Consider the following 27,769-nt stretch of genomic DNA (forward strand, 5'->3'; position numbering starts at 1 on the left):
CTTCAGAACATCTTAAGAAAATTACAAAGCTTTTTTATAAGAAGCTCTAAAATATGAAAAGATCTATCTGGTTTACATATCTAGATTCAAAACTCTACTACTTCTGAGAAGGTGTGTACATGTGTGAGAATACTGACAAGCTGGTTCTAGGAATGTCTGCAGAAGAGTAAAAGGCCAAAATAGTAACAATACTCCTGAAGAATAACAACATACAGGGAGACTTGCCTGGATCACAACTTAATGATAATGCTACAGAAATTAACAACGTGGTATCTGCCTACCAATAGAAAAAAGAACGATGAACACAATAGATGCCCAAATGGACTCATACGCAAATAACTGACAGAACAAAACTGGCACTGGGGATTGGTGGGGAAAGAATGGATTATTCAGTAAATGGGAATGGGCATCCAGATACCTAAATGGGGGGAAAAGTCACACACCATTCACAGGAAACCATTGTGGGAAGACTGAGAAGTTTTATTTAAGTTTTTTAATGTTTATTTTTGAGAGAGAGAGAGAGAGAGAGAGAGAGACAGACAGAGCATGAGCGGGGAGGGGCAGAGAGAGAGGGAGACACAGAATCCAAAGCAGGCTCCAGGCTCTGAGCTGTCAGCACAGAGCCTGATGCGGGGCTCAAACTCACGAACTGTGAGATCATGAGCTGAGCCGAAGTCGATGCTTAACTGACTGAGCCACCCAAGCGCCGCAAGACTGAGAAGTTTTAAATATATAAGGCAAAACTATAAAACTTTTAGAAGACAATACAAGAAGAAAATCTTTATCATCTTTGGTTGGTGCCATGAAAGACAGAAAAGCCGAGGAACAGTTACCAATTAAAGGAGACTTAAGAGATATGCTAACTAAGTATAACGTGGGACCTGCACTCGACACTAGAGTGGGGAAGAAATGCTGTAAAGGATCTGGAAGAGACAACTGGTAGAATCTGAATATAAACTCTTTATTAGAGAGTAGAAATGTTTCAATGTTAAAGTTTCTGATTGTGATCTATGCTTGTGTAAGGGAACATCCTTGTTCTCAGGAGATAAATACTCAAGTATTTAGGAGTAAAGGGGCCTAATGTCTTCAGCCTAATTTCAAATGGTTCAGCACTCCTAAGATGTTAGCTGCGTGTTTGCACAAATTTGGCAAATTGCTGTTGTTTTTAAAATGTTTATTTTTGAAAAAGAGGGAGAGAGAAAAGGCCAGCTGGGGAGTGGCGGGGAGGGAGGAAGGGCAGAGAGAGAGAGGGAGACAGAGAATCCCAAGCAAGTTCCACAGTCAGCGCAGACCCCGACGCATGGCTTGATCTCACGAACTGCGAGATCATGTCCTGAGCTGAAATCAGGAGTCAGAAGGTTAACCGACTGAGCCACCCAAGTGCTCCATTGTTGTTGTTTTAAAGTTTAAGTAATTTCTTTCTTTCTTTTAATTAGTTTTCTGTATTTCTGAGAGGCAGAGAGAGAGCACGAGTGAGGGAGGGGCAGAGAGAGAGGGAGACACAGAATTTGAAGCAGGATCCAGGCTCTAAGCTGTCAGCACAGAGCCTGATGTGGGGCTCGAACTCAGAAACTGTGAGATCATGACCTGAGCTGAAGTCAGACGCTCAACCGACTGAGCCACCCAGGTGCCCCTCTTTAAGTAATTTCTACCCTCAATGTGAGGATCTTGAGATCAAGAGCCACGTGCGCCTCCGACTGAGCCAGTCGGGTGCCCCAAGTTTGGTGAACTGTTAACAACTAAAGAATCCAGGTGAAGAGTATATAGAAAGTGTTTGTACTATGCTGGTTTTTCTTCTGTATGAAACGTTTTAGAAATAAAAATTTAAAACTTCTAACTATTAACTTTGCTTCCCTATAAAAATTTTCTAGGGTAAATACATATAATAAATGGCAAAAGGTCATTTTCACCAAAACAGTAAGACCAAAAAAGGGAAAAAGTGCAAAGATACTTCTAAACTAATTTCTATGCTTACTTGAAATTGCCAGTTTCCCAAATGATCGACATCTTTAATATACACGTGATAATGTCCTCCATAGCAACCACCTTGGTGGATAATAACCGAAAAGAGGTCATAAACATACTCCAAGTCATCCAATTCACTCTATAAGAGAAAAGAGCATAAACATTGATAGTTTACTTGAAAGGTGCCAATTATCTGAGAAACTTATTTACTTGGAGAGTAACTAGTATTTCTGGTTCAGGCGAAAGATGAGAGATATAAACAGATGCGAAGTGATAATATTTTTCATTAATATAGAAATCGAAAAGTAAAATTATGGTCAATTTCCTAGCTAAGTGCTCAATGTTTTACCTATTTCACTTCTGTTATTTCAAAGTATGTTAAAATAATGTGACAAACTACTTTTTTAAAAAGGGCCTAAAGTTTTTCTATAGCAGACATTGGCTGTTAACTAAACCTGTGGTGGCCATCATTTCGCAATATACGCAAATCAAAACTTATCATGCTATACACCTTCAACTTACAGAGTGATGTCTATCAATTATTTCTCAGTAAAACTGGAAAATAAAAAAAAAGAATTAACTCAATTATCCTGTTTTATTCAGGCAGCAAATGGAGGGGGACAAGTATATTAACTTATGCTGGAAAAACTGTTCATTCCGTATGTCCCAATAAAATAAAACCCAAAAAGCTCAGAAATTAGGCTTGAAGTAGAGGAAGGCCCATCTGAATTTAAGAATAAATGAAATATTACTTTTATACATAGAAATTCAGTAGTTAATTAATAAACGTCCTGGTCTTAATGAACATATAATGATTTGTAAATAAGAAACACAGCAGTCTCGTGGCTCTGATGTTGGCATGTATAGTGATTATATAGACAATAGTTTAAAATGGCTTATAAAGTAGGTTGCTTGTAATAATTTGTTTTCAAATTACGTGTCTCAAGGATTATCAACTCTAGCGAAGTTCCCATTACCTGTTCACTTTCGACATGTGTAATTCGTTACTGCATCTCATGTAAACTAAATCCAAATAGCAAAGTACTAATTAATGGTAATCTCTCCTAATGTAGGGTCATTTCTAATTTTGTTCTTAAATTTTCCTTTCAAAGATCTTCCAAGGAGAGTTTAATAAAAAGAACTGAGAACAAACCATACTTCAGAAATTCAAAAGGACTGTAATAAACCAGTGGTTCTCAGCTGGGGCTGATTTTACCGACCCTCTCCCCCCAGGAGACATGGACATTTGGCAAGGTCTGAAGACATTTTTGTCACTACTAGGGGTGGGGTGGGAGGGTGGGATGCTACTGTCATCTAGTGGGTAGAGGCCAGGGATGCGGCTTAAAATCCTACAATGCATTGGACATAGACCTCACAACAAAGAATGACCCAACTCAAAATGTTAACAGAGCCAGGTTGAAAGATTCTGCAGTAAGTCAACTGAAAACCAGGCCGATAAAGATTAAATCCTGACAGGGTAAAATAAAAAATTTCAAAATAAAAGAGTTCAAACCTGTTCACAAAAAGGCTTGAGATTGATCCGGAGAGGGAACGTGTAACAGCTAGTTTCCTTGTATCGTTCGTGCTTCACAAAATCAAAATTAAATCTTAACAATGAAACAGTAAGAAAGGGAGGCAGCTTACGTAATTTGGCCGACTGTTAAAAGAAAAATTTTTACAGTTTTTTAAAAAGCAGAGTTACAGAAAAGAACATGTAAGATATCTTAAGATCTGAAAAGGCAACCCATGATGCAGTTTTAAGAGAAATAATGTCCTTAAATCACATAAATTCATCACCTTGGATTCAATTCAGCTGACATGAACTCATCTATTTCATGGGACCAAAGGTGATTTATCACTTACTTATGTTTACAACTAAAAAGTCACAACCCGAGTTCATGTTTTTAGCGTGGATATCCCAAAATCAAAGCTGTCCAACAAACATGTTGTAACTGGTGCTCCCCACTCTAACAGTGCTCCCTCCCTGCATGAGCCCTGACATTTCACCTTCCTCCTTTGCCCAGGACAAAGGACCCAATGATTGGGGTTTTATAACGAATGCCCTTTAAAGCAGATAAAAAAATATTTTTGTTTCCTTGTTTTAAGACAAAGCACTAAATGAAGCTGCTTTTTATTTAAAAGTCATCAGCTTCCCCCCAGTGTCTTAGCTCTAATGGTATGCTGGCTAGGGGGTGGCAAAAAAACCTTCTCATCTGTTAAATCATCGTTAATGGTATTATCACCCTTACATACAAATATCTAACGTTCTTAAAAATATATTTAAGACAATTCCACAAATTGGGGGTTAAAAAAAAAGTTAAGTGAGAAAATGGCAACATGACATGGCAGATTTTCCAAGAAGTTAAAAAAAAAAAAATACACCTAAAAAAACCGAGTATCTCATCTACAAGGCTGAGAAAAGTGACTGTGCTCAGAATAAGGAAACCTACATTAATTTAGGTAGCACGACCAAACTGAAATTTAGGATGCAATTTAAAAAATATCAAGATCAAAAAATTTCCATTGAAGAAAAATTAAACCAATGACATACCACTGACATACAAGAAAGAACTGCTTTTGTTGAGCTCAGGGTTCTTGTTTTACTAATGTGCTAATTAAGTTCAACCAAAACAAAGAACGTGTTTACGTATCTTTCCGAGACGTTTCATCCTCTGAATTTTACATTTATTTTACTGGACTGTAGTTGTGATACCAAAGGTGAAATAGCAAATAAATAAGCAAAACAATGAACCTCTCCATGTGTCACAAAAAGGCAAAGGCTGAATGGAAATGCATACTAAAGAATTACATTCACACTGGTTTCAAATCCTATTGTGAAAAGCTACAGGCATGGAGTTTGTTTTTCGTTTTTTATTTGTTTTTTACATTCTCACCTACAACCTCCAGGAGCTAAATCAGTATTATGTGTTATGGAAATCAGTCCTCATTTTGTTGGAAAATTTAGTAACTGTCAGCTCTAGGGATGGTGCTGTCACACAGAATACCTGCAAAGACCCATCTTCGGTGGTGGCTCCTGAAGCCAGTGCTCAGTAACCACTGACCGGGCAGCCTATGGCATCATCTGGCAGCAGTGGCTTAGTCACTACGGCTTAGCCCTCCTGTCATTCCCACAGTGAGAAAGGAAGCACTCTGGCTGAGTATTTCCCTCCTCTGTGGGAGGAGGAAAGGGCTTATTTGCTAGAGTCAGGGAGGTGTTATCTGTCAGTATCGTAAAATAACCGCATGTGCAGGAAATGAGGCCGTCTGTTGTCACAGCAGGAGGCAAAGAAAGAAAAGTGCAATGAGCTTTTTGGCAGAAACAAAAACATACCGCCTTCTTCCTAGTGAGACTTTGCCAAAAGCAAGGATATGGGCAGTCTATTTAAAAAAAAAAAAAAAAAAAAAAAAAAAAGTGTTTTTAAGAAATGCTGAGGTACAGATATATTTCTCTTGGGAGGGAAAGAAGTTGTGAGAACTGTTGGGTTGAAGACTTAAAAAAAAATGCTTTACTGTAAAAAATTAAATACAGATCTGTGGAATGGAAAGGTGTTTTCACTCCTCGGTTGCAATTAGGGGCTTCCTGTGTATCCTCCAGACTGTCTCACGCAAGTTGGCTTCACTTGACAAACCTTGGTGCTGCCGAGTGCGGAGGGGGCGCCCAAGAGAAGGCAGGTGTCTGTCTTTACCTTGGCTGCTTTAACCAGCCTGTCACAAGTCCCACAGTGGTACAGGTTGTCACAGTCAAAAACTTCCTCTTCTACATACATGTTCCAGAGTGCATCTTCCAAACCTGATACGTTTTTGACTGCTACTGTGAGATCTAAGAAGTCTTCCTGAAACACACATGAATGTCATATTGAAAGAAAACAATTTCACAGTGGTTCACAAACACATCACCAACTCCTACATGTGTTGGGAATAAGAGATAACTTTTCCCTAAAACACTGTACGTAGTATGAGGGGACAGATGGCCTGATTGGATACTGTGAAATTCATCACACAATATTACCCTAAATCAAATTGTAATTTGGCCTAAAATATGTCACGAACTAGTCTGTAGGTTCCCGGCAGCTACAGTGAAACTTACTTTAGTTGGAAATAAGCCACTGAACACACATCGGGACTGAGAAGCGTATGTGTTCAGTGCTTACGAGTTCTGTCTCGTCTCTAGGCTAGAATGGCACAGGCAGGGCTGGACCCTCTAATGTAAACCCCGCTTCTTCATCTTCTGCTAGGGCTGGTTTACGGGAGTTGTAAGAAAATTAATTATTTTGAGCCAGCATAAAAAGGTATTTTTCTGAAACGAGGACAGTATTTTGCAAACAGCAGTCTGTCAAGTCTGCTGTAACTGCATTTCAATTGCAACTTACTTATAACTTCTAAACACGTGAAATCTGATCAGTTTCCATCATACATAGTTCTGTGGGTGTAACAGCATTGCCCTAAGGGATTACAGGGACTGTAAAATAAAATAACAGTACTAACTAGCTCATGGTGGAAATCTAAAGGAATAGAAGCAACATTTATACGTAGTTTATAATATGTACCTATGAAAAGTTGATGTCTATAACTTATTAGGTGCTGTCATGTACATTATGTCTTAAAATTATTTTGTGAATTATTACAGTGTAGTTAAGTCAATCATATGGTAATCCAAAGACACACGACGTCTTAATATTTCCAAATTAAGCTGACCAAATCCTCTATCAGCACAGGCAAAAAGGACCAAAAGGTTCTTTTTTACCCCAACTCTTTCATTAAAAAAAAAGGAAAAGAATATATACATATATCCAAAGAAGCAATTAATGCAACATTTAGAAAATGGCATTTAATATTTTACTCATACAGTCAAATACAGCAATTTTCTAGAACTCTTGCCATAATAAAAAAAGGCTATTAAGGGACAACTGTTCAGTGATGCAATTATGTGCTGCATAAGATTTATAAAGCAAGCAGAGACATTATATTTACAGGAGCAAATTTCCAATATCTAATTTTCAAGTAGATTAAATGGACAACATAAGCTCACACATACAAATGAATTTTCTAAAGGATATTAATAAACTAAATCCAATATTTAATTATAGGTGTTTGTCAACGTAAACATTCTTTAGTATTCTCTATTTCTATCACTTCCTTAATTAACTTTTGTTACAATACTCCAACCAACCATGAAATTGGGTCTGCTCATGAGGGCACAGATCTCTACCTATAAACATTCCCCAAATCTATTTTCTAAAGATTAGAGTACTGAAGAAAAGATTAAAGCTACGTTTTAAGATATTTGCTTCTTTTAGTTTATATGAAGAAATCTGAATCATAAACTCAGGATTTAGGTGTAGTTGGAGTAAAAGAAAATAACTGATAAAGTTATTTCTAGTAACAAACGCTTTAATCTTCATGTGGTATTACAGATCACAGATTTAATTATGTGAATTATAATTTATGATATAACTTATTACTAAAACACTCTTGTATATATATTCACCTGCTTTTCACTGACATTCTTACATTCTTTACAAACAACCTGGTTAACAATGGTCCCGTGATACAGACGATTGATGAGGTCATGGCCGGAGGTCCCGACTAAAGAAGTTTCCAAAGCACTAAAGAGAATTCGATTCAGTTCTTGCACATCATGCTGCCTCATTTCCTATAAAACAGGTAACTTTTAAATGTGATTTTGTGCTTCAGGTTTTTAAAAACAGATTTTTAAAGTGGTATTAGTTACAAAACATAAGATTTATCTAGAAATCCGAAGTTAAGCCTTGATCAAATACAAGGATGACTGGGCTAAGCAAACAGAGAGCAGGTGAAGAGATCACCAGTTTTTACTTTCACTACAAAATGAAAACATGAACAGGGGTGTTCAGTGTGTACATATAACTCAACTCACTTGAAAACAGGAAAGTGCTTTCATTCTTGTGGGAAACCACACACACGGCCACACCACAGGAGAGGAGGGAGAACACAGCAGGCACAGAGCAGTGTCTAAGAGCCGGCAGTGTATGCACAGCGAAATCTCCCTTACATCAGGGGATCCGAATTACCAGCATTTGAAAAGAACCAGAATTTACTGTTTGCACATGCAGACCAACTAACACAGCGCTGAGAAAAATTCTGAAGCAACTTGCTTCACTCCACCAGGGGTCACGCAGCTATGTGTGAACACACCGAGCGCCTTAAGCACAACTGATAATCCAGAGCCAAGGGGACGCCAACACTCAGAAGTGGAGCAGAGGAGGAAGAGCCTGGGCCGGGGGAGAGTCACAGGAAGCAGCAGAAGCTGGTGCTTTAAGGAGGGGGCGGGGGGGGGGGGGCAGGCAGGGAGTGCTCTCGAGAGCCCGCTCAGAACAGAGAAGTGTCTCCTGGAACTTGGCCCGTGGATGTCATGAGTGACTTGGACAAGAAGGTAGAAAGGAGGTAGAGGGACAAATGAAAGGTGCAGAAGTAGAGACCATGAGGGAGTGAAAAGAAGCTGATAAAGTGGATGAAAGCTGGAGCAAGAAGTGGGCTTCAGGATCTTTTTTCTTGAGTTTTTGAGATACTAGAGCATGTAAATTTCTCCAGTATCACTGGCTCTGAAGGGACCGTGTGGAAGTTTGCAGGCTCTGTTTCTGAATAATTCTGAGGCTGCAAAAGGTGCCTCAGAGTCCCTCTCTACCAGTCCTAGAGGGTTTCCTGAGAGGTTTTATTTAGAAAGTAATAAATAATAAGGCTTTCACTGCTTTAAGAGTATGAAATCAGCAACTCAGTGGCAGCTCATGATCTAAAAGGAAAATCCATCAGCAGATGACTAGATTGAAACACAGCGTGGCATATCCCTCTTGTACAATATTGGCAATAAAAATGGATGAAGTGCTGATGTGAACAACACAAACGAAACTGAAGACATGATTTAAGTGAGAGAAGCTAGTTACAAAGGATCACATATTGTATGACTCCCTTTCTGTGAAATGTCCAGAACAGGCAAATCCATAAGGGTAGAAAGTAGATGAGTGGTTGCCAGGGTCTTGGGGGAGAGTGTCTGCTAATGGGTATGGGGTTTCTTTTTGGGGTGGTGAAAACGTTCTAAAGCTGACTGCAGTGATGGTTGTACAAGTCTGTGAACATACTGAACAGCTACTGACTCGTACCCTTATGAGTGAATTTTATGGCATGTGAATTATAGCTCAATGAAGTGGTCATTTTTAAATGTTTTTATAATTATTATTTTTTTAAGTTTATTCATTTGAGAGAGAGCAAGCATAAGCGGGAGAGGGCAGAGAGAGAGGGAGAGAAGTCCCAAGCAGGGTCTGCAACTGTCAGCACAGAGCCCGATGTGGGGCTCGAACTCGCGAACTGAGAGATCATGACCTGAGCCAAGACCAAGAGTAGGACACTTAACTGACTGAGCCACCCGGGCGTCCCACAAAGCTGTCATTTCTAAAACAAGGAAAGAAGAAGGACTTGACCCTAAGCACCTGCTCTAACCCAGAAACTTAACTGTGTTAATACCCCACTTCACTTCAAAACCCAAGCCGTAGCTCTTCAACCTCACGGCATCATCTGGTTTAGGAGTTGCTCGTCATTAGAAGACCACAGTTCGAAGTTTATTTTTGAAGGCAATGTTACATTTTTCTGGTCATTGCCTCTTTAAATTCTGCAATAGTCTCCCACACCTGTCTCTTGTAAGAATACATCTACTCCATTAAAAAATCACAGCTCATCAATATCGACAACAAGCACCTTTACTCGCTGCTGACATGTTTAGTGTTTGCATGTGGTGAAGTACCCTTTAGAAACTCCAACAGAAAACGAGAGAACGTGCACACACAGTAGGATACGGGAAGAAAATGAGGAGTCAGGAGGGAAGCAGGACAGAAAAATGAAAAGACCAGCTAAGAATGTTTTCACCATTTTCCTTGAAGCAAATGTTCCAATGAGAATACCCAGATTCAAACACAAAGGCATGCCATCAAGGCAGACAGAATTGTTGTCGGCTGCTTTTTAAGCTGGTTAGCAATTTGTTACATAAATGAGAATTTCCATGTAATAGACACCATGATCTCAACTAGACTATATAAAGGACAGGGACTGTACAAGTCTCCCTGTGTCCACAACCCTCTCTCCGAAGCCAAATCACACCCATTCATAAAATCTCGCATAGAGCAAGTGTCTAGGAATAGATTTCTGGCTTGTAATTATTGAACGTGAAAAGCAAATATTTCATCTATTTCTTGAGACCCTAAGACAAAATGAAAGGAAGTCAGATACTGTTATTAAACCAACATTTACTCTTTATTGCTGATAACTCTGTTCCTTGGAGAAGCTGACCTTCGTACCTCATCGCTGGTCCACCCGAAGCTGTCAGTGAGGTCCGTGGTGGACGCTGCATCCTGGTCTAAGAGCAGAAGCTGAGCAAACATCCGCTGTAACTGTAAAGGGATGATTCGAACCTGAAAGAGAAGCAAATGAGGTGTGCATCTCTAAATGAGGTCCTTTAAGTGTCGTTGGGGGCAGGGAGCTTTAAAAGAACTGCAAACCAGTTTTCTCCTTTCTCCTAGTCCATTCACTTCAACCAGGAGGAAGCTTATAACTATTACACGGGGTGAACTAAGATTCACTTTTTTATTAAGATTCTAATTCAATCCAAAAAGCTTTAGCTATCTGGAGTTTTCTACCTCGACACAGTACACGATCATTACTAACACCCAAATAGTTCTAAGAAACCACCCGATTACTGACAGCAGTTTCAGTCTCTACTAGTTCACTCCCTCTCTAAAATCTCTCAGAGACACACTCCCCAGGAGGAATTTTCCAGTCACGATTTTCACTCACTCTGGAGTCCGGACACCTCACAGGGCTGGCTGCACCCACCTCACCTGCTTCCTGCTTTATCTGGTGTGGGGCGGGTTAGGGCAGGCAGAGAATGTTGCTCAGAGCCTCGTGGGCAGACTGGACTTAAGTATCTAAAGTGAGAGTAAGACTTTAGACACCTTTATGGCAATCTGACATCATTGCCGCCACATTTTTATTACATGTTACGAAGTATGACGTGCAGGAGATGGGGAAGAAAAGGAAATAGGTAAAAATTGCCTCTTCGCAACACAGGTGGTCTCAGAAGAACTGGGCTGGATCACAGAAGACTACTATTACGAAGTGCAGATGTTAGCCTGAAAGCAATAAACTTCTGAATGGTGTTTAGGCAAGGAGGGACACGATTAGAAATGCACTTTTAATAAACCAATTCCTCACGTGGTTTATTTCCAGACTACTAAATTAAAACAGCACCAGTGTCTAAGTTTTGTTGTTGTTACATATGTATTAGATAGATTTTTTGGTAGGCTAGTGTGGGTCATTTGCGAATATCTTCTTGATCAGGTTGTGTCTATAAAGCCGCTCTAGCACTATATTTGGAGAAATAATTCTTTTTGGGGAGGAAGATTCCCTTACCGGTACAGTGTATGAGCCAAATCACTTTTCTGAAAATAAAGATTAATATTCAGTAATTAATAAAATTATGGATTTCTATGAGCAAGGAACTTAATTCCTTACTCAGAAAAACATTTCCTCAAGGGTGCCTGAGTGGCTCAGTCGGTTGAGCCTCCGACTTTGGCTCAGGTCATGATCTCATGGTTGACGAGTTCAAGCCCTGCGTCAGGCTCTGTGCTGACAGCTCAGAGCCTGGAGCCTGCTTTGGATTCTATGTCTCCCTCTCTCTCTGCCCCTCCCCCTGCTCATGCTCTGTCTCTGTCCCAAAAATAAATATAAACATTAAAAAAAAAATTTCCTCAATACTCCAAAAAAAAAAAAACAAACCCACAAAAACACCTGTAAATCACAGATTTAATACCTTTGCGTCAGGTTTATCCTTATCCTCGAATGAACCAAGCTCTTCTGGGCCAAGGGAAAATAAGGCTTCTAAACAAAAAGGTAGAACCAGTGATAGAGAAATGTCATTATTTCATTTTAGAAAACTGTTTTAGAAAGCCAAAGCCTCCAGTAAATAAAATCAGTTACAGATTCTGAAGTATGATTGTGGCAATGTTTATACTGTGACTCCATACATTTTATTTCCTGATAACATTACTTTTAACCACTGACTCTATAAAGTGGCATGCTAAGGTTTCAGTAGGGAAGATCTACACAAGGAAAACGATGCTTATGAAAGTACAAACAGTAATATCAGAAATCTTTGAGGGTTTTCTATTGGCTATGGCAGTGGGTCCCAAAAGCCACATGAGGAAACACACAATATATAAAAGTATCACATGTTCATTTACAAGCCACATGTGAGGCTTTCAACCATCTTTGAAGAGAAAGACCACCTTGATCTCTGAGATCACACCCTTCGTTTTTAGTATAACAATGTCTTTTCTGTGTTAAGGGTAGTAACAGATGGTAGTGACCTTACCTGGAGTGCTAGTCTCCACAACTGTTTTATACTCCCAAGTCCAGGCATGTCGCTCAATGGGGCATATCTGAATCTTATGGGAAGTCTACATTCAAACCACATGGAAACCTCTACTAGGACACTTTGATCTACTCCAGGGAGAGAATGGATGGGATGGGTATTGTTTCCCTCTGCAGACCACTACTGCCCAAGTGATTACTATTACGAATGCTACATTCCTTCTGAGCTCCAGGCAGGAAATGGGAAGAAATTAGCTACAAACCTAAAGGTTAAAGCATAAAACCATACAAGGACTTTTATGATCATTTCCCACTACTCTCTGTCACCCTGAACCAGTACAGTGGAAACCAATCCAGCCCTACTCAAGATACTGTGCCAGAAGATTCCAAAATTATTCTCCCCCCAGTACTCTGCCAATTCCTACCCCTTCTAAAACTGTATCTCCTCTTCAGTAGGCATCAGGATCCATGCTAAGCCGTATAAGGAATGCACAGTCCACACTAAGATATGTGCTTGGCCAGTGACCTCCTTTGCTGAGAATAAGATGGCCTGGGCTTTTGCTCAGTGGCCATCTCCATTCAGCCCTATCTTTGCTCAGGTGCCCTCTCTATGACCTGGACTGCCTGCCCACCAATCACCTTCCTCAGTCTCTTTTCAAGGCTACTTTTCTACCGCAACTGTATTAAAGTTTGAAAGACTTTTAATCTCCTAGGAATCTGCTGAAATTTATGCTGAAAATCTCTAATGGTGGAATAACTGCATACATTAGGGAGATATGTTTACGGAGAAGATGGAGTCAAGGACAAATGGCTCCACTCTGAAATCCCACATGCAGTTTCATCCATTAGAATGGCCCTGGGAAGGGGATGATGGTAAATATTTACTAAATCTCTGGAGGCAGGAAGTCTTTCCAAGCTAAGAAGCAACAGAAAATGTCAAAAAATTTTGCTAAATTCGGTACTGATGGGAAGTGGGGGATGAGATACTGGATACAGGATGAGCCAGGTTGTCTGTCCTCAGCTTGAGGAGACACTCTGGAGAGCTGAGGCACAGTCATGCAGCTGTGTGGTTCAAGGCCCCAGTAGGGGCCACGTGAAGGTAATGTTCATACTGAAACCAAGAGACTAAGACCCTTGTGGAGGAAGCTAGTTTGCAGAGATGGGAATGGTACAAACATAAAGAGAAATACAGTGGCAAGAAATCAAGGGTCCAGTGAGGTCAGGCTGGCTCCCTGTAAGTGGTTTCAAGGAGATTCCCTTATATTCTTGTAGTAAACCCCCCTTTTAATTGACCTAATTGAGTGTGTTTCTGTTCCTTGCACATAGTCCCTTGTCTAACATCTTGGGTCTTTGGAATTTCCAGCTTTGAGAAAGGTAATAAGAAGAAAGCATTATATATGTTAACATTACATCCCCAGCAGGATCTGGGATAAACAGTATCCATTAATTAAGGAGTTCACATTCCTGGAATAAATGTATGAATATCCACCCAAGTGAGACAGCTAAGACTATAAACAGCCTCACATGTGGTTGGGTTCTGAGGCTAAACAAGTTCAGACCAGGTTATTGGAATGTTCTGGATTTCAGAATTGCAGATAAACGTTTGTGGACTGTATAAATAATGGGACATCCCGTCCTTGCTCCAAAAGGCAGGATTTAATTGTTTTAGGTAACGTCAGTGTTTATTACTTTAGTGAAATTAAAATTTTTTTTTAATTTTAAAAATACAAATAGCATAACAATAATGAAGGCTGGCACTCATGACAAAATTGTCTTTATGTGGTATTTTAAATTATAGGAATCAGAAAAGCAATTCATCGCCTTATTTTTGTTACTAAAAACTACCGTGATCACACAGAATATATTTAAGATAATGTAAGCTCCACATTTCTCTACAGAGAGAATTACCAATTTACATCTTTCAGCAGCAGTAATACACCCATGCTGTGGAATACAACTTTAAGATACTTTTGTAATTTTGCACAATTGATTACAAGTAGAGACAAGGGTGCATATTACTGACTAGTCAAATGCATGTAACACAGCATACCTCTGAATTCGGGTGTGAAATGAAGAGTCTGAAGAAGGGAATTGAGGTAACAGGTTCCACCCTGATTTCTAATTCCGCTTAAATTGGTGAATTCTCTAGGAGCCGGTGGCTCCAAAACCTTGGTCTTTAATTTCTTCTCGTTTCCATACTGATAATTTGACACACTGGAATAATCTTCTTCAAACAGATCCCCAAACATCGTGACACTAAATACTACCCTTAAAAAAAAAAAAAAAAAAAAGACAGGTTACACAAATGCTTTTATTTTTAAAACACATTTTCCACACACCTCCCTATCTTATGCTTGGGAATGTCTCTTTTAAATCGTTCCTTACAAAATTTATCCAGCAGTTTGGGGTTTTGGAGACCGCAAGACCTGGGCTACGACACCCTGCCTGTGTTACCGCCGGCAAGTTACCTAACCTGTGTTCTTTACACATACAATGGGATACCACCTATCACTCAAGGTCCTTTAAACCAATTGAGAGAATTTAAGAAAGGCCCTTGGTGCACAGGGTTTGGCTCGCAATAAATAATAGCTGTTTTAAAAGAGGCATATCGAGGGACACCTGGGTGGCTCAGTCAGTTCAGTGTCTGACTCTTGATTGCGCCTCAGGTCATGATCTCACAGTCGTGAGATCCAGCCCCAGGTCGGTTCTCCCCAGTGCGATCAGCCTGGAGCCTGCTGGAGATTCCACCCCTCCCCCACTCACGTTTTGCTTTCTCTCTCTCTAAATAAACAAAAACATGTATATAAAAAAAAGTAAAAAGGCATACTGGAATCCCTAGTGAAAAAGGAAAGAAAACCCTTCATTAACCCTTATCTACTGCTGGGGTGGCAAAGCCAATCCTAGACTCTTGCGAGTTAATAAGGGCCTGGGGATGTTCAACCACTTCCTGAAATCTCAGCTTCTCACACTCCTTGTACCAAGTTATGCCACTCGAAGGAATTAAATGGAACAAATTCATCTCTACGGCAGTTTAGGACATGGTCCCAAAGCCAGAGGGCGGGAAGGAGGTTCACTGGGAGAAAAAACTGCCATTAAAACCAACGAGCCTAAAGGCCCCCCCCAACACGTATCCAGTGATGCCAACATTAGGTCTGGGAACCTACAGGACCCGCTCAAGGTCTCACCTCGAGAGTGGAGGAGGGTCACTTGGAGATGAGAAATACAAAGCGCCTAACACAGTTGCTAAGGGACAGGAAGCGCTGAAATGCAATATATTCCTTTTCAACCCGTTCCTCAGAAGAAGAATTAAAAAAAAAAAAAAAAAAAAAAGCACAAAAAAACGGAACTTGAACGTCCGGCCTCGAATTCGTGGTCTGGATTCCGGTCTCCCCCACGCCGGAGCCCGAGGCCAGGCCCTCAGGCCCTGCACGCCACCACGGAGCCCAGCGGCGCAAAGAGACAGGGGTCCCCGCGGCCGCGCACCACTGACGCCACGCCAGGAGGGCGCCGCGTCCCGAGGCCGCCCGGGCAGCCCCTCGCCTCGCCGCCCTCAGGTGTGCCACCCACAGCGTCCGTGCGCCTCCCACGTCCCCACGCCGGGAACCCCCGCCGCCAGCCTCACTTACTGCCTAAAGCCCAGCCCCACGAGCCGGCCCAGACCCACGGTCGAAACAAACGTACGCGCCCCAACTGGACGCAGCCATGTTTGCGTGGGCCGCTGTCTCGCGGCCCGGAGCGTGAGGGATTTATGCAACGTGCGGACTACGCTTCCCAGGACGCCCCGCGAGAGCGCCGGCCCGCCGCGCGGCGCCTTATGGGCAATGTAGTCTTTTGCCCGCAGAGTTCTGGAGTCGTGGTGGGAGGGCTACGTTGGAGATGCCATCTGTTCAGGGGTGCGCGGGTCAGTTTGGTCCGCCGGCCACGCGTGCGTTCACGTTTTAAGAGCTTATATTGACTGCTTTTCGCAATCCAAACTAATCTTTTGGCATGGCTAATTTCCAAGTTACCTGCACATTGGAAACTGTAGGGCTTCAAGTTTGTCACGCCCTTTTATGGAAAAATGTTTCACATAACCGTAAACCTTTATGACATCCTCAGTGTTTATTTTGTCTGTACCAACTCTAAGTAGCATACCCAGGAGTACGTAAAAACCTCAAAATTTCCCTCTCGTCCCCTTGGAGACCTTCAGTGTGGACTATTTCAATAGCCTGTTCAGGCTCTACTTCTGGCATCTTCTTTCTCTTATCCAGCTTCCATCCAGGAATCAACGAGGAAGACAGGGAGAACACCGTTTTTACATCAGCAGGAAGGTCTGAGAGATTGAGAACAGCAATAGTGATAGATAAAATGGCAAAGCGGGTGTCAAAGTAAATCCTAAGGGATTTGTACTTGGAACTTTTTCTTTTTCTTTTTCTTTTTTTTTCTTTTTTTTTTTTTTTTTTTGAGATTTTAGTGTTTTAAAGTAATCTCGAAACACAATGTGGGGCTTGAGCTCACAACCCCGAGATCAAGAGTCACGTGCTGTACAACTGAGCCAGCCAGGTGCCCCTGTACTTGGAACATTTTAGGGAGATGAGTGTGGCTGCACTCTTCAGGGAGTGTTGGTAGAGGAAGAACCAGAGGCAGAGGACCAGCGGGAGGAAGCTAAAGGTTAAGATTAGGAAACCACAGTGGGAATGGCCGTTCCCTGTTATCATCAGTCATCACTGGGTAACCTTGTCCCCTAGATAGCCTCCTCTTCATGACTCTGCTCCCTGGTTCCATGATATTCTATCCTGCGATATTCTGCCCTTTGACTCCTTCTCCCTTGTCTGATGTGCTTCATCCTCCTTTTCCTAAAAGTAGATAGTCCTCAAACTTCCATTCCCTGACCCAGAATGAATGCCTGAAGGTCAGCTCCGTGAAGACACAGGCTCTCAGTTCCGCAGAGGTGTATCCCAGCCACCTCAACAGTGCCTGGCTCATCACAGGCTTTTAATAGATATTTGTCGAATAAATGAATGATTTCTTAACACCATCATCCTTCTCATACAGCATCAGAGTCTTGCAGCTATATTTGAAACTTCATCTTTTGTCCATGAATCCGACCATTGGTGTTGCCTGGACAATACTTCTTCTTTCATTTCCTATGCTCCCCCTCTGCCCATCAGACCTTCCCTGAGCCTCACCTGCATTAGGATGACCGCCTTTCCAGTGGAATCTCATTTTATCCATCCCATCCTACATGTCACTAGGAGATCCACCCTAAGTTCACACTTCCTATCGAGAAGCTTCAGCGTTTCCCCAGTGTCTACTCTAGAAACTCCTCATTGTGATGTTTGTAGTCCACTGTGGCCCCAGCACCCTTCATGCTGTATTTCTCACTACTCACCTGTTTTCTACTTAAAGTGTTCCAGATGTGCTGTCTGCCTTCTTGCCTCTGTGGCCTGCTTCACGTTGTCCTCTCTGTGAGGGATATCTGTCCTCTCAGATCCTCCCTTCACTCCCTTCCAATGAAAACCCATCTCAAACCCTGACTCATCCATTAAGTTTTCCACATCTCTCTAAACACGACATGACATTTTCTTTCACTAAGCCTTTGGGATTATATGTAACACTCCTGTAACCCGTGAATCTTGCCAAGTCACGTATGATCATTTTGTCAGTGTCTCCAACTCAAGGATTGCGCCGTATCTGCCCTGTCACCCCTGCAGCAGTTACCCTCCAATTACAAACCCAGCGGACACCTTTGGGTCTAAATCCGTCTCCCCATTCCCCCTGCCCCCATCGACTTCCCTTCTGTGTTAGTGAGTGATCCCATCACCTCTCCCTCTGCCTGTGCAAGAAACCCAGAAGCCATTCTTGAATCTACACCCGTCCTTATAACTCCACCCCGTTCAAACCACAGTCCTGCCAGCTCTTCCTTCCCCATACTAGATTTGATCTCCTGTTTCCATGCCCCTGCACAGATCAGGCCCACACGCTACAGTTCAGCCTTCACTCAGCAAGTGCGCTCTGGGCGGTTGTGGGTGTTGGGCATGGCTGCAGGTGTGCTGGCCTCCAGCGATGGACACACCTGACAGGCCAGCTGTCGCTGCAGCTGACATTATCTGGGCCACCGAGAGTACTGGGAAAGCTAGCAAACATGATCACATCAGACAGCAACAGGTGTTATGAGATGGAGTGATATGAAAGAACATGGTGGGGGTGGGGTAGGGTGGCAAGGAGAGATGAGTTGCCCTTTATTTTCCCATTCATTCCTTCATTCCTTCACTCATTCTTCAATGAATATTTCCTAAGCATCAACTATATTTAATAAGCATTCACTAGCAAGCACAGGGCTAGTTCGATATCTAAGATGTAATATTAATAAGATTGACATATTGAGATGCCTACATTCATGGAGCTCAATTTTGCGTGGAGGAAACTGAGAAGAGGCTATTTGAGAGCTGTACACGGTGATAAGTGGCTCCAGGGAGACAACAGAGGGATGTGACAAAGTGAGTGGCTGGCATGAGGGTGGGGGCCGTTTCTGATGTCGTCCTCAGAGTAGACTTCTTGGAAGAGAGCTCACAAATGAAGAGCCCAGGGAAGATGACTCCAGGCAGAGAGAAAAGCAAATGTTAAGGTCCTGAGGTGGGAAAGAAATTGTCGTGTTCCAGAGGCAGAAAGCAAGCTGAGTGAAGGGAATAAGTGGAGTTGGTTAAAAAAGGTGGATGGGAACCAGGCTCACGCAGCACCTTTTGGCCAAGGGAAGGCATTCAATGGTGTTATGCAAGAGATAGCTTAGTGATCGATGTTGGAAAAGACCCCTCTGGCTTCTGTCTGCAGGGCGAGACTGAAAGCAGGACCTTCAGTCAGGAGGCTACTCCTGGCATCCAAGCAAGTGATCGTGGCAGAATGGTGGAGGTGGAGGTCGAGAGAGGGCAGATTGGAGATCTATTTTGGAGGTAGGACAGGACGCGGCGATGGGTTGTGTGGTGGCTTTGTAATGAGTCAGGCGGGTCAGGCTGGATTTCATTTCTTGGAATTCCCTTCCTTGGATGTTCCTGATTAGGATGTGTCCCTGATGTTTTTGCCTGAAATTACAGGGTGGAAGGGAGACCGAAGCCATTATTGTCTTCTTAAGCGCGGATGTTCAGGACAGGTGATTTTGTGGCTCCCACAAGTTGTCGTCTGTGAGCTCCTTCCCTGGCTCCTCCTACACCTGAACAGGTGTGTTTAGCTCTGTGAGGAAGAGCGCGAGCTTCTCCTGCAGGACCGCCGGTCATCAAGGTTGGAGGCACTGAGCACACTGCAGGTTTCTAGTCCCTTCTTCTGGGTTTCAGCCCATTTTTGTGTGCCCCAGCTTGTCTTTGCTTTCCCCCACTTCACGCCCATCCACCCTTTCTGAAGACCCACCCTGCTGTCCTTAAGCTCCAGCATCAGACATGAGGACTGTTTATAGAAATGGTCCAACCAGCTCCCACTTAGTATAAAATCAATTCCCTGTAACAAATCCTTGACCATATGTATCTTTGGTGGCTTCACTTCTCTGATTGAGCCCTGTCTGATATGGGGCGAATGGTGGGGCTTGTACACTTTGTGACCTGAAGTACTTGGTAGATGGAAATATCATTACTGAGCCTGGAAACTTGGGAAGAGAAGGAAGAGGTCATGTAGAGAAATCGAGAGTTGGATAGACTAAATTTTAGAAGCTAGTGAAGTAGGATCTGAATGCCATTAGAGTCTGATCTGTACTGCCAGAATATATAGATCAGGACCAGGGAGCCGTTTTTGAGTTGTTTGCATGAGAAAGAGCTTCCCCAAAGTCTGGGATGTCTACACATGGAACAGGTTGTCTCCAGGGTGGGTTGAACAGCTGACGTGTTGGCCGGAGGTCCGGCAATGGGCAGAGCTACAAAGCCACATACTTGTTTTCAAGTAATCATCTAAAATCTTTTCTTCACTAAAACTTTAAATAGTGGCAAAGGATGTTTTAAAAGTTAATACTTTAATTTTTTTAAGTTTATTTATCTATTTCGAGACAGAGACAGAGAGAGGGAGAGAGAGAGTAGGGGGATTAGAGAGAGAGAGGGAGAGAGAGAATCCCAAGGAAGCTCCCCATTCAGCATGGGTTTAAAAGACTTGGTATGAAAAAAGGAATATAAAACATCTCATTCCTATTTGATTTCATGTTGAAATGATCATATATTGCATATACTGGGTTAAGTAAAATATATGATTAAAATTAATTTACCTGTTCCTTTTGTTTTCTTAATGTGACTACTAAAAAATGTAAAACTACGTATGTAACTCATGTTGTATTTCTAGGGGACAGGGCTGGGATAGACGTTTGTACCTAGGCCTTTTCCATGATCAGGAACTAGATCTGAGCCTTAAGTGCTGTTATTAGGGAGGGGACAGGCAGGGACCTGGGTGTGAGAGGATGGAGAAGTTTTGGTTCATGGATTGGGGAACACCAGGTTAGTCGATTGACGGTCCAACTCCCAAGATTCCTGATTCTGGGCTTGGGTGGAAGCTTTTCTTCCTCTTGGGTACTGCCCACAGACATTCTCCAACAGGGCATCCTACATACAGTGGAATGACACCACACCTAGAGGTCCACCCCGGCCAGAAACTGCACAGAGATCCCACAGATATAGTAATAGATATAAGCAGTAATCGCTTAAGGCCAGCTCTGTCAAGGTTCGTAGTTACTTTTACAAATACTCTGGAATTTTTGCCCCAAATGGTTGGCATCAGGTAAAAGACCCTGACCTGAAAAACTTACAGTTTTATTTAACATATTATGAGTTTCCTTATCTACATCGTGTCATTTACTATACAATGTATTTGTTATGCAGTGCCATAAATAAGAATCTTTTCAAACAATGGGGCACCTGGGTGGTTTAGTTGATTAAGTGTCCAACTTCAGCTCGGGTCACAATCTCACGGGTCGTGGGTTTGAGCTCCACATCAGGCTCTGTGATGACAGCTCAGAGCCTGGGCTCTCCTTTGTATTCTGTGTCTCCCTCTCTCTCTGCCCCTCCTGTGCTCATGCTCTGTCTCTCCCTGCCTCTCAAAAAATAAAATAAAACATTAAAAAAAATTTTTTAAAAAGGTTCTTTCCAACTGAAAGTCATGTCTTATTAGTGGGTTGTAAAATCTATCCAGAGGGGATTGTAATCAGCATTTAAAAGGAGACAGAGGTAAAAGAAAAGAAATAGCATAGGATGGGATTAGATGGAAAAAAACAGAGTCATGAGGAGATCCATATCTGTGTACTGTTTGAATGTTATATATAAATTATCTCTGTGAATCCTCACCCAAATTCTTTGAAAGCCACTGTCTTCGACCACCTGTTGACCTCGTGGAAAACATTTGTGCAAACTTTATTTATTTATTTTTTTTTTTTCAACGTTTATTTATTTTTGGGACAGAGAGAGACAGAGTATGAACGGGGGAGGGGCAGAGACAGAGGGAGACACAGAATCGGAAACAGGCTCCAGGCTCTGAGCCATCAGCCCAGAGCCTGACGCGGGGCTCGAACTCACAGACTGCAAGATCGTGACCTGGCTGAGGTCGGACGCTTAACCGACTGCGCCACCCAGGCGCCCCAACTTTTTTTTTTTTTTTTAATTTTTAAAAGTTTATTTATTTTGAGAGAGAGAGCCAGCAGGGGAGGGGCAGAGACAGAGGGAGAGAGAGAATCCCAAGTAAGCTCCATGCTGTCAGCACAGAACCTGACATGGGTCTTGAACTCACGAACCGTGAGCTGAAGTCAAGAGCTGGGCACTTAAATGACTGAGCCCCTTAGGCGCCCCCATTTATGCCCACTTTATACAGAGTGGGCCAGTGGTCACCAAAGTGGAGAGGACAAGACAGTGGGTTGAAATACTAGGATAAGAGAGTAGTTGTTCTTTCATGTATCAGGAAGTCATTCCTTTTTACTGTCGAGAAGCAGTTCATTTATGGACATACCACAATTTGTTTATCCAGTCACCTGTTGATAGGCCTTTGTGCTGTTTCCAGCTCTTCACACTGCAAATAAAGTGGCTGTGAATATTCACATGCTGTGGCCGTGCACTGAAGAAAAAGTTCTCGGACACTAGACTGAGCAGACATGCAGGGCTGCCTCCAGGAGACAGCAGCAGCAGCAGCAACAGTAGGCTGCACGTAGCTTTTATTTTCTATTTTATCAGATATAAGTATTAGAGAGTATCAAAGCATGGAAAGAGAAGACAAATGATCTTAGCGAAAGCGTGCAGGGAGCACGTGCAGCTCCGAGGAGTGTCAGGAAGTTACAGCGGGTTTAGGATCTAATGCCTTCTGTGGGATCATAGGGCTCTGTATCTCACAACGCTATCACGTTCGACAGCCTTGAGCCCAGAACATCGCTGACATTTCAGCTACTGCCCCATTCACCCTCCAGGGCTCACAATATAGTCTCTAGCAATAACTCCACGTCTCCCCGCTTTTGTCTTTTGGTTGTAGGAACAGGGGTTGCAGAGGAAGGGGCGAGCATCTGGGTATCGACAAAGAACACCTTAGGTGATGTGAAGCAGAGAGACGTCATCATTTTGAAGACTGCAATGGGAAACAAAATCATGACTAATACTATAATAGTAGTAAACCAAGAATGAAGATTGAACGCAGAGAACCAGTTTTGGGGGTTGATCCAATGAGAAAAGTCATTGACAGCATCAATCACTGCTTGTTGGTTTTCCCGTTGAAGCTCTTGTAATTGTTTTTGTAACCTAGTTTTTAGGTTATCAATGGAGACATTTAGGGGTGAATCGAGTACCCGATTAAGATATCAATGTATTTGATCCCAGGACTTGTTGTATAAAGTGGGGGCTGGGGATAGCATAAGTCTCTAAGGAATTTGAAAGCAAGGTTTTCAGGATCTTGAGGGGCTAGCTAATGTTAAGATAAGGTTACTTTTAGTCTCTAAAAAAACAAAAACATTAAGGAAGTAAGGCAGCCATGAGTTCTTTGAGCAAGGTCACACTCTGCATGTATCAGTGGGCTGCGAGCTATAAGGAGATTTGATTTGTGTTACGTTTCTCTTGCCTTTGTTTCCCTCATCATTTCTGCCCCCTGAACAACCTTGACCCTTAAATCTTTAAGGCTGTCGAAGGCGGAAGGTCTCATCCTCTTTAGCTTCTTCCTGCTGAATAGCAGGTGTAGAAATGTCCCTACCTATGGGCCAAGGTTGGCCAGTTGAGAATTTAACAGGAGTTAGGAAAGGCTCAGGCAGCTGTATCTAGACTTGATAATATATGAGTGTTCTCTTAAGCCAAAAGGATCATCTGTTGGCTTGAAGTTGTGCCAGTGAAGGAGTCTTGGCATCAGGTGGAGAGACATGGGAAAAAACAGCAAAACCCGATTAAAATAACAAAAAGAAAAAGCTCAAACAAGAGTCCTTTGACAGTTGCAAAAATTTTTCTTTAGTCTAGGAGTTTAAACAATTATTAAAGGAAAGAGAGGGATCATTTAAAGGACCGATTTATATATTTGTCAGTTAAAACCTTAGACGTTTTCTTGTGGTGATCTGGAATGTGTACACAGTGTTCTGTTTTTATGAGAGTACAAGTTCTATCTTGTATAGCACTTAAAACATCTAATGCCATTTTATTTTGTAGGGCTGTTTAATGCATTTGAGTTATTTTAGTGTTCAATAATAGAATGTTATTTTGAGAATCATTTAAGGCCTTCATTGTGTAATAGGTGATGTTAACCATCATACAGACTCTGTCTTGTTTAGTAAACAATCAACTAATTAATAAGAGGCACTTTAATAGAAACAAGAACAATAGGAGTTAATGGTTAGAGCAAAATTGTAAACCCAGAGTCTGCCAGCGAGAAGAGTTTTAGATGTCAGTATTGAAGCATCCTCAGATGGAGTGTGAATAGGCAGAGGTAATGAGATGGTTTTGTTTTTTGGTTTTTGGTTCTTGGGGTTTTTTTTTGGGGGGGGGTCTTGTAATTCAAATGTCTGTGGTGATCTGTTTGAATGGCCCATAGAGCAACGGGCACAAAGATTGTCTATCTGTGAGTTTTGGGATATTTTTCTGAAGTTTACCTCAAGCTGTCTAGTTTAGGCAAACAACAAACATTTAAAGACAATCAGAACTAGAATGTAACATCCATAAATGTGCATTATTGAAATATAGTTTTTCTCTTTAAAAACCCTCATTTCCAGAGACAGCCAAATCAAGACTAATTTGTTTGTAGGACAAGTCCAGTTTTTAACAAACTCAGCCTCATTGTTTACATAAGCTTAGCAAGAACGGTGATTGGTCATATAGATCTTTTAATGTTTTCTTTGCTGGAACTTTTTATAAGGAATCTCTAGATTGAACTTTTAGTAGTCTCTCCAGGCCAGGAGCCAAGCCAAATACTTGCCATCAGACATGCCTGCAATACCTGTAGACTTGGGTGAATTTCTCTTCATGAGGTTACCAAGATATCCTGAGGTTTCTGCAACTGCCAGGAAGTGCCATTCTTTATCACCTTGTAAGGCTGCTGGGAACTCAGTAAGCAAGGTTATCGGGCCAACATTTCCAAGGGGCTTTATGGCTCCATGCTTCATAAAGTCAACCCTAGTCCATCTGAACCACATATAAAAAAATTTTCCCAAAGATTTCCCTTCATGAAACGTCTACAACTTTCCTTTGCATTTAGATTTTGTCCCAAGCCATTTCTCTCCAAATAGCCAGTCTCATTTAGGACAAAATTACTTTATCTTCAACAAAAATGTGTTCCCATTTCTTATATCTTTTTTACATATCTCCTTCTTTTCTACATGCAGAGTTGCTTTCCTTATTTCCGTCAGTCTTAATTACATTTGGCAGAATTTTAACTCTTAGAAACCTTAGTCTCCAGTGAAAAGTAAGTAGTAACCAATAGTGAACTGTCTGCTGCATTAGAATTTTTTAGATGCCAAATTTCTGAATCAAGCACAAAGCATGTTTTTTAGCAGATGCAAATATCCTTAGTCTTTCTGCAATAAGTTAAAAATACAAACCTATGTTTAATCATCAGTGTTTCAGCATTCCATCCAATTTGGAAAAGGCCTAAATGTCCAATGAATTTAATTTAGTGTATCATCCAAACAAAACCGTAAAGTTTTAGATTACCAAAAACCTTGAAAGCTATCTCAACAATTACCCATGAAAACTTTTGAGACAGAATTAACCATCATTTTAAGTCATCTTTTTGTTAACAAATTGCAACAGAGATAACACGAGCTTATTTGACCTTCAGTAAACATAGGTAGAAAAAGGTTTACATTTAATGTTGATAATTCTAAAGACAGGTCTGTCTTAGTTAAACCAACAAACTTAAATTACTTTAAATACAATACCAAATATGTTGCATTTGTGTCCATTTAAAAATCAAGAAATTTGTTCACCATTGTCAATTTTTACCTGGGACATTGGTGGGGAGATCTGAAGTGGGCGGTGTAGGTCCAAGGGGGTGTTCTTTGTTCCTTGACAGTGAGGGGAAGAAAGAGGAGGAACCCACGGTGCCAGAGACACCCAGATGGCAGAGGAGTGAGTTATGCAGGTGGTACCTGAGATGATGTAGAAACAGGTGGAGGGGGAGGGGAAGGCAGAAGAGGTGAGGTGTTGCCAAGAAGCCTGGAGGCAGATAAAAGGCCAGAGGACAGAGAAAGAGCTCAAGCCTGTCAGCTTGGACAGATGAGCAGAAGCAGAATTTCAGACATGAAAGAGAAAGTAAAAGAAACAAGAAAAGGGATTCTGCACACCTGATTGGAACAGAAGAGATTAGGGATGCTCTTATCATCTCATCACAGGCATTGAGTGCCATAGTTCCCACCTGGATGAGTGGACGTCCTTTCCCTTCCTCGGACTTGAGAGACGAGGTACGTGGCCAGGAACCAGTCAGACTCTTCTGGTCCCTGTTAGAGGGCCACTTGTGGCCGCACACTGAAGACAAAGTTCTCAGACACTAGACTGAGCGAGCATGCAGGGCTGCCCCTGTGAGACAGCAGCAGCAGCAGCAGCAGCAGCAGCAGCAGCAGCATTAGATTGTATGTAGCTTTTATTTTATATTTTATCAGATATAAGTATTAGAGGGTGTCAAAGTCTTGGAAGAGAACACAAAGGATTTTAGTGAAAGCATGCAGGGGGCATGTGCAACTCCCAGGAGTGTCAGGAAGTTACAGAGCGTTTTGGATCTAACTGTCCTCTGTGGGATCATAGGGCTCCGTATCTCATAACACTATCGCATATTGTGTTCAACAGCCTTGAGACCAGAATATTGTTGACGTTTCAGCTATGACCCCATTCACCCTCCAGGGCTCATGATACAGGGCTCTAGAAATAACTCCACAATATGCCAGTTTGTGTATGGCAGAGTTCTGCGTCCTCTTATATGGTGTTCCCTTAGGTGTGGCCACAAGAGGAGACACAGGAGAAGCTCAGGAAAACAAAGTGTATTATACTCACAAGTCCTACAGACAATAGGCATGCCATGCAGGGCTACGTGGGGGAAGTACCAAGTTTGTTCAGGAGGCAGAAGAGCCAGGGGAGGACCCAGGCCATGGAATGGCAAGGCAGGGCAGGGCAGGGCAGGGCAAACAGCTTAGGACTGCCTAGTTTGAATACTTTTGGTAGGCTATAAGCTATAGGGGTATTCCTTGGTTACCTGGTCTCTAGCCCTGGGATGATTATGGCAGGGGAATATTGCCTCCTATGGTTCTAGATTGGTTACTTTGGATGTTAAAGTCATGCACTGGGCTGGGCACGTTGCTATCCCTAAGAATTAGTGCTAGTGAAAGTGTGGGAAGGCGTAGTCTCCCCAGCCAGAAGGTTTTTTAAGATGTCAAAACTTCACCATATATGGAAAATGGAAAATATAAGCAATTCAGGAAGTATGTGTTCTTTTCTCATGGATAAATACCTAGCAATGGCAAACTTGGGGTTATATGGCAGGTGTATGTTTGTTTCCATTCCCAAGAAACTGCCAAATTATGGCAAGGTCTCACTGGCAGCATCCAAGAGGTCCAGCTCTTTTGCACGCTCACCAACAATTGGTGTGGTCCATCTTTCCAATTTCAGCCGTGCTCTAAAATTAACAGCACAGGAAACAACAGACGTTGGCGAGGATATGGAGAAAGGTGGGAATGCACCTGATGGGATGCACCTTCCACTGATGGTGGGCATGCAACCCGGTGCAGCCACTCTGGAGAACAGTATGGAGGTTCCTCAAAAAGTTAAAAATAGAACTACCCTATGACCCAGCAATTGTACTACTAGGTACTTAGCCAAAGGATACAAAAATACAGAATTGAAGGGACACATGCACCCTGATGTTTATAGCAGCACTATCAACAATAGCCAAACTCTGGAAAGAACCCAAATGTCCATTGACTGATGAAGGGAGAAAGAATATATATATATACATATATACATATACA

The 27,769-nt window shown here is 42.1% G+C and overlaps 1 protein-coding gene across 9 annotated transcripts in view; it reads right to left on the reverse strand.

The window, feature by feature from the left end:
• USP40 (ubiquitin specific peptidase 40) overlaps positions 1 to 16,143 on the reverse strand; it is a 90,611-nt gene extending 74,468 nt beyond the window's left edge. For 3 of the 9 annotated variants that reach the window (XR_006713245.1, XM_045481766.1, XM_045481765.1), the window contains exons 1-9: positions 15,987 to 16,094; positions 15,546 to 15,653; positions 14,411 to 14,628; positions 11,801 to 11,868; positions 10,290 to 10,403; positions 7,454 to 7,618; positions 5,652 to 5,798; positions 3,479 to 3,622; positions 1,976 to 2,104 (exon numbers count right to left, since the gene is read on the reverse strand). Coding sequence is in view for 8 of the 9 variants with exons in the window: in XM_045481766.1 (XP_045337722.1) it covers positions 1,976 to 2,104; positions 3,479 to 3,622; positions 5,652 to 5,798; positions 7,454 to 7,618; positions 10,290 to 10,403; positions 11,801 to 11,868; positions 14,411 to 14,609 (966 nt within the window). In the remaining variant the exon portion in view is untranslated. The other 6 variants (XM_045481767.1, XM_045481764.1, XM_045481768.1 and 3 more) reach the window with 6 other exon arrangements.
• Positions 16,144 to 27,769: the final 11,626 nt, after the last annotated feature.

This window comes from Leopardus geoffroyi, chromosome C1 (genome assembly GCF_018350155.1).
Source record: "Leopardus geoffroyi isolate Oge1 chromosome C1, O.geoffroyi_Oge1_pat1.0, whole genome shotgun sequence".
Taxonomy (NCBI): Eukaryota; Metazoa; Chordata; class Mammalia; order Carnivora; family Felidae; genus Leopardus; species Leopardus geoffroyi.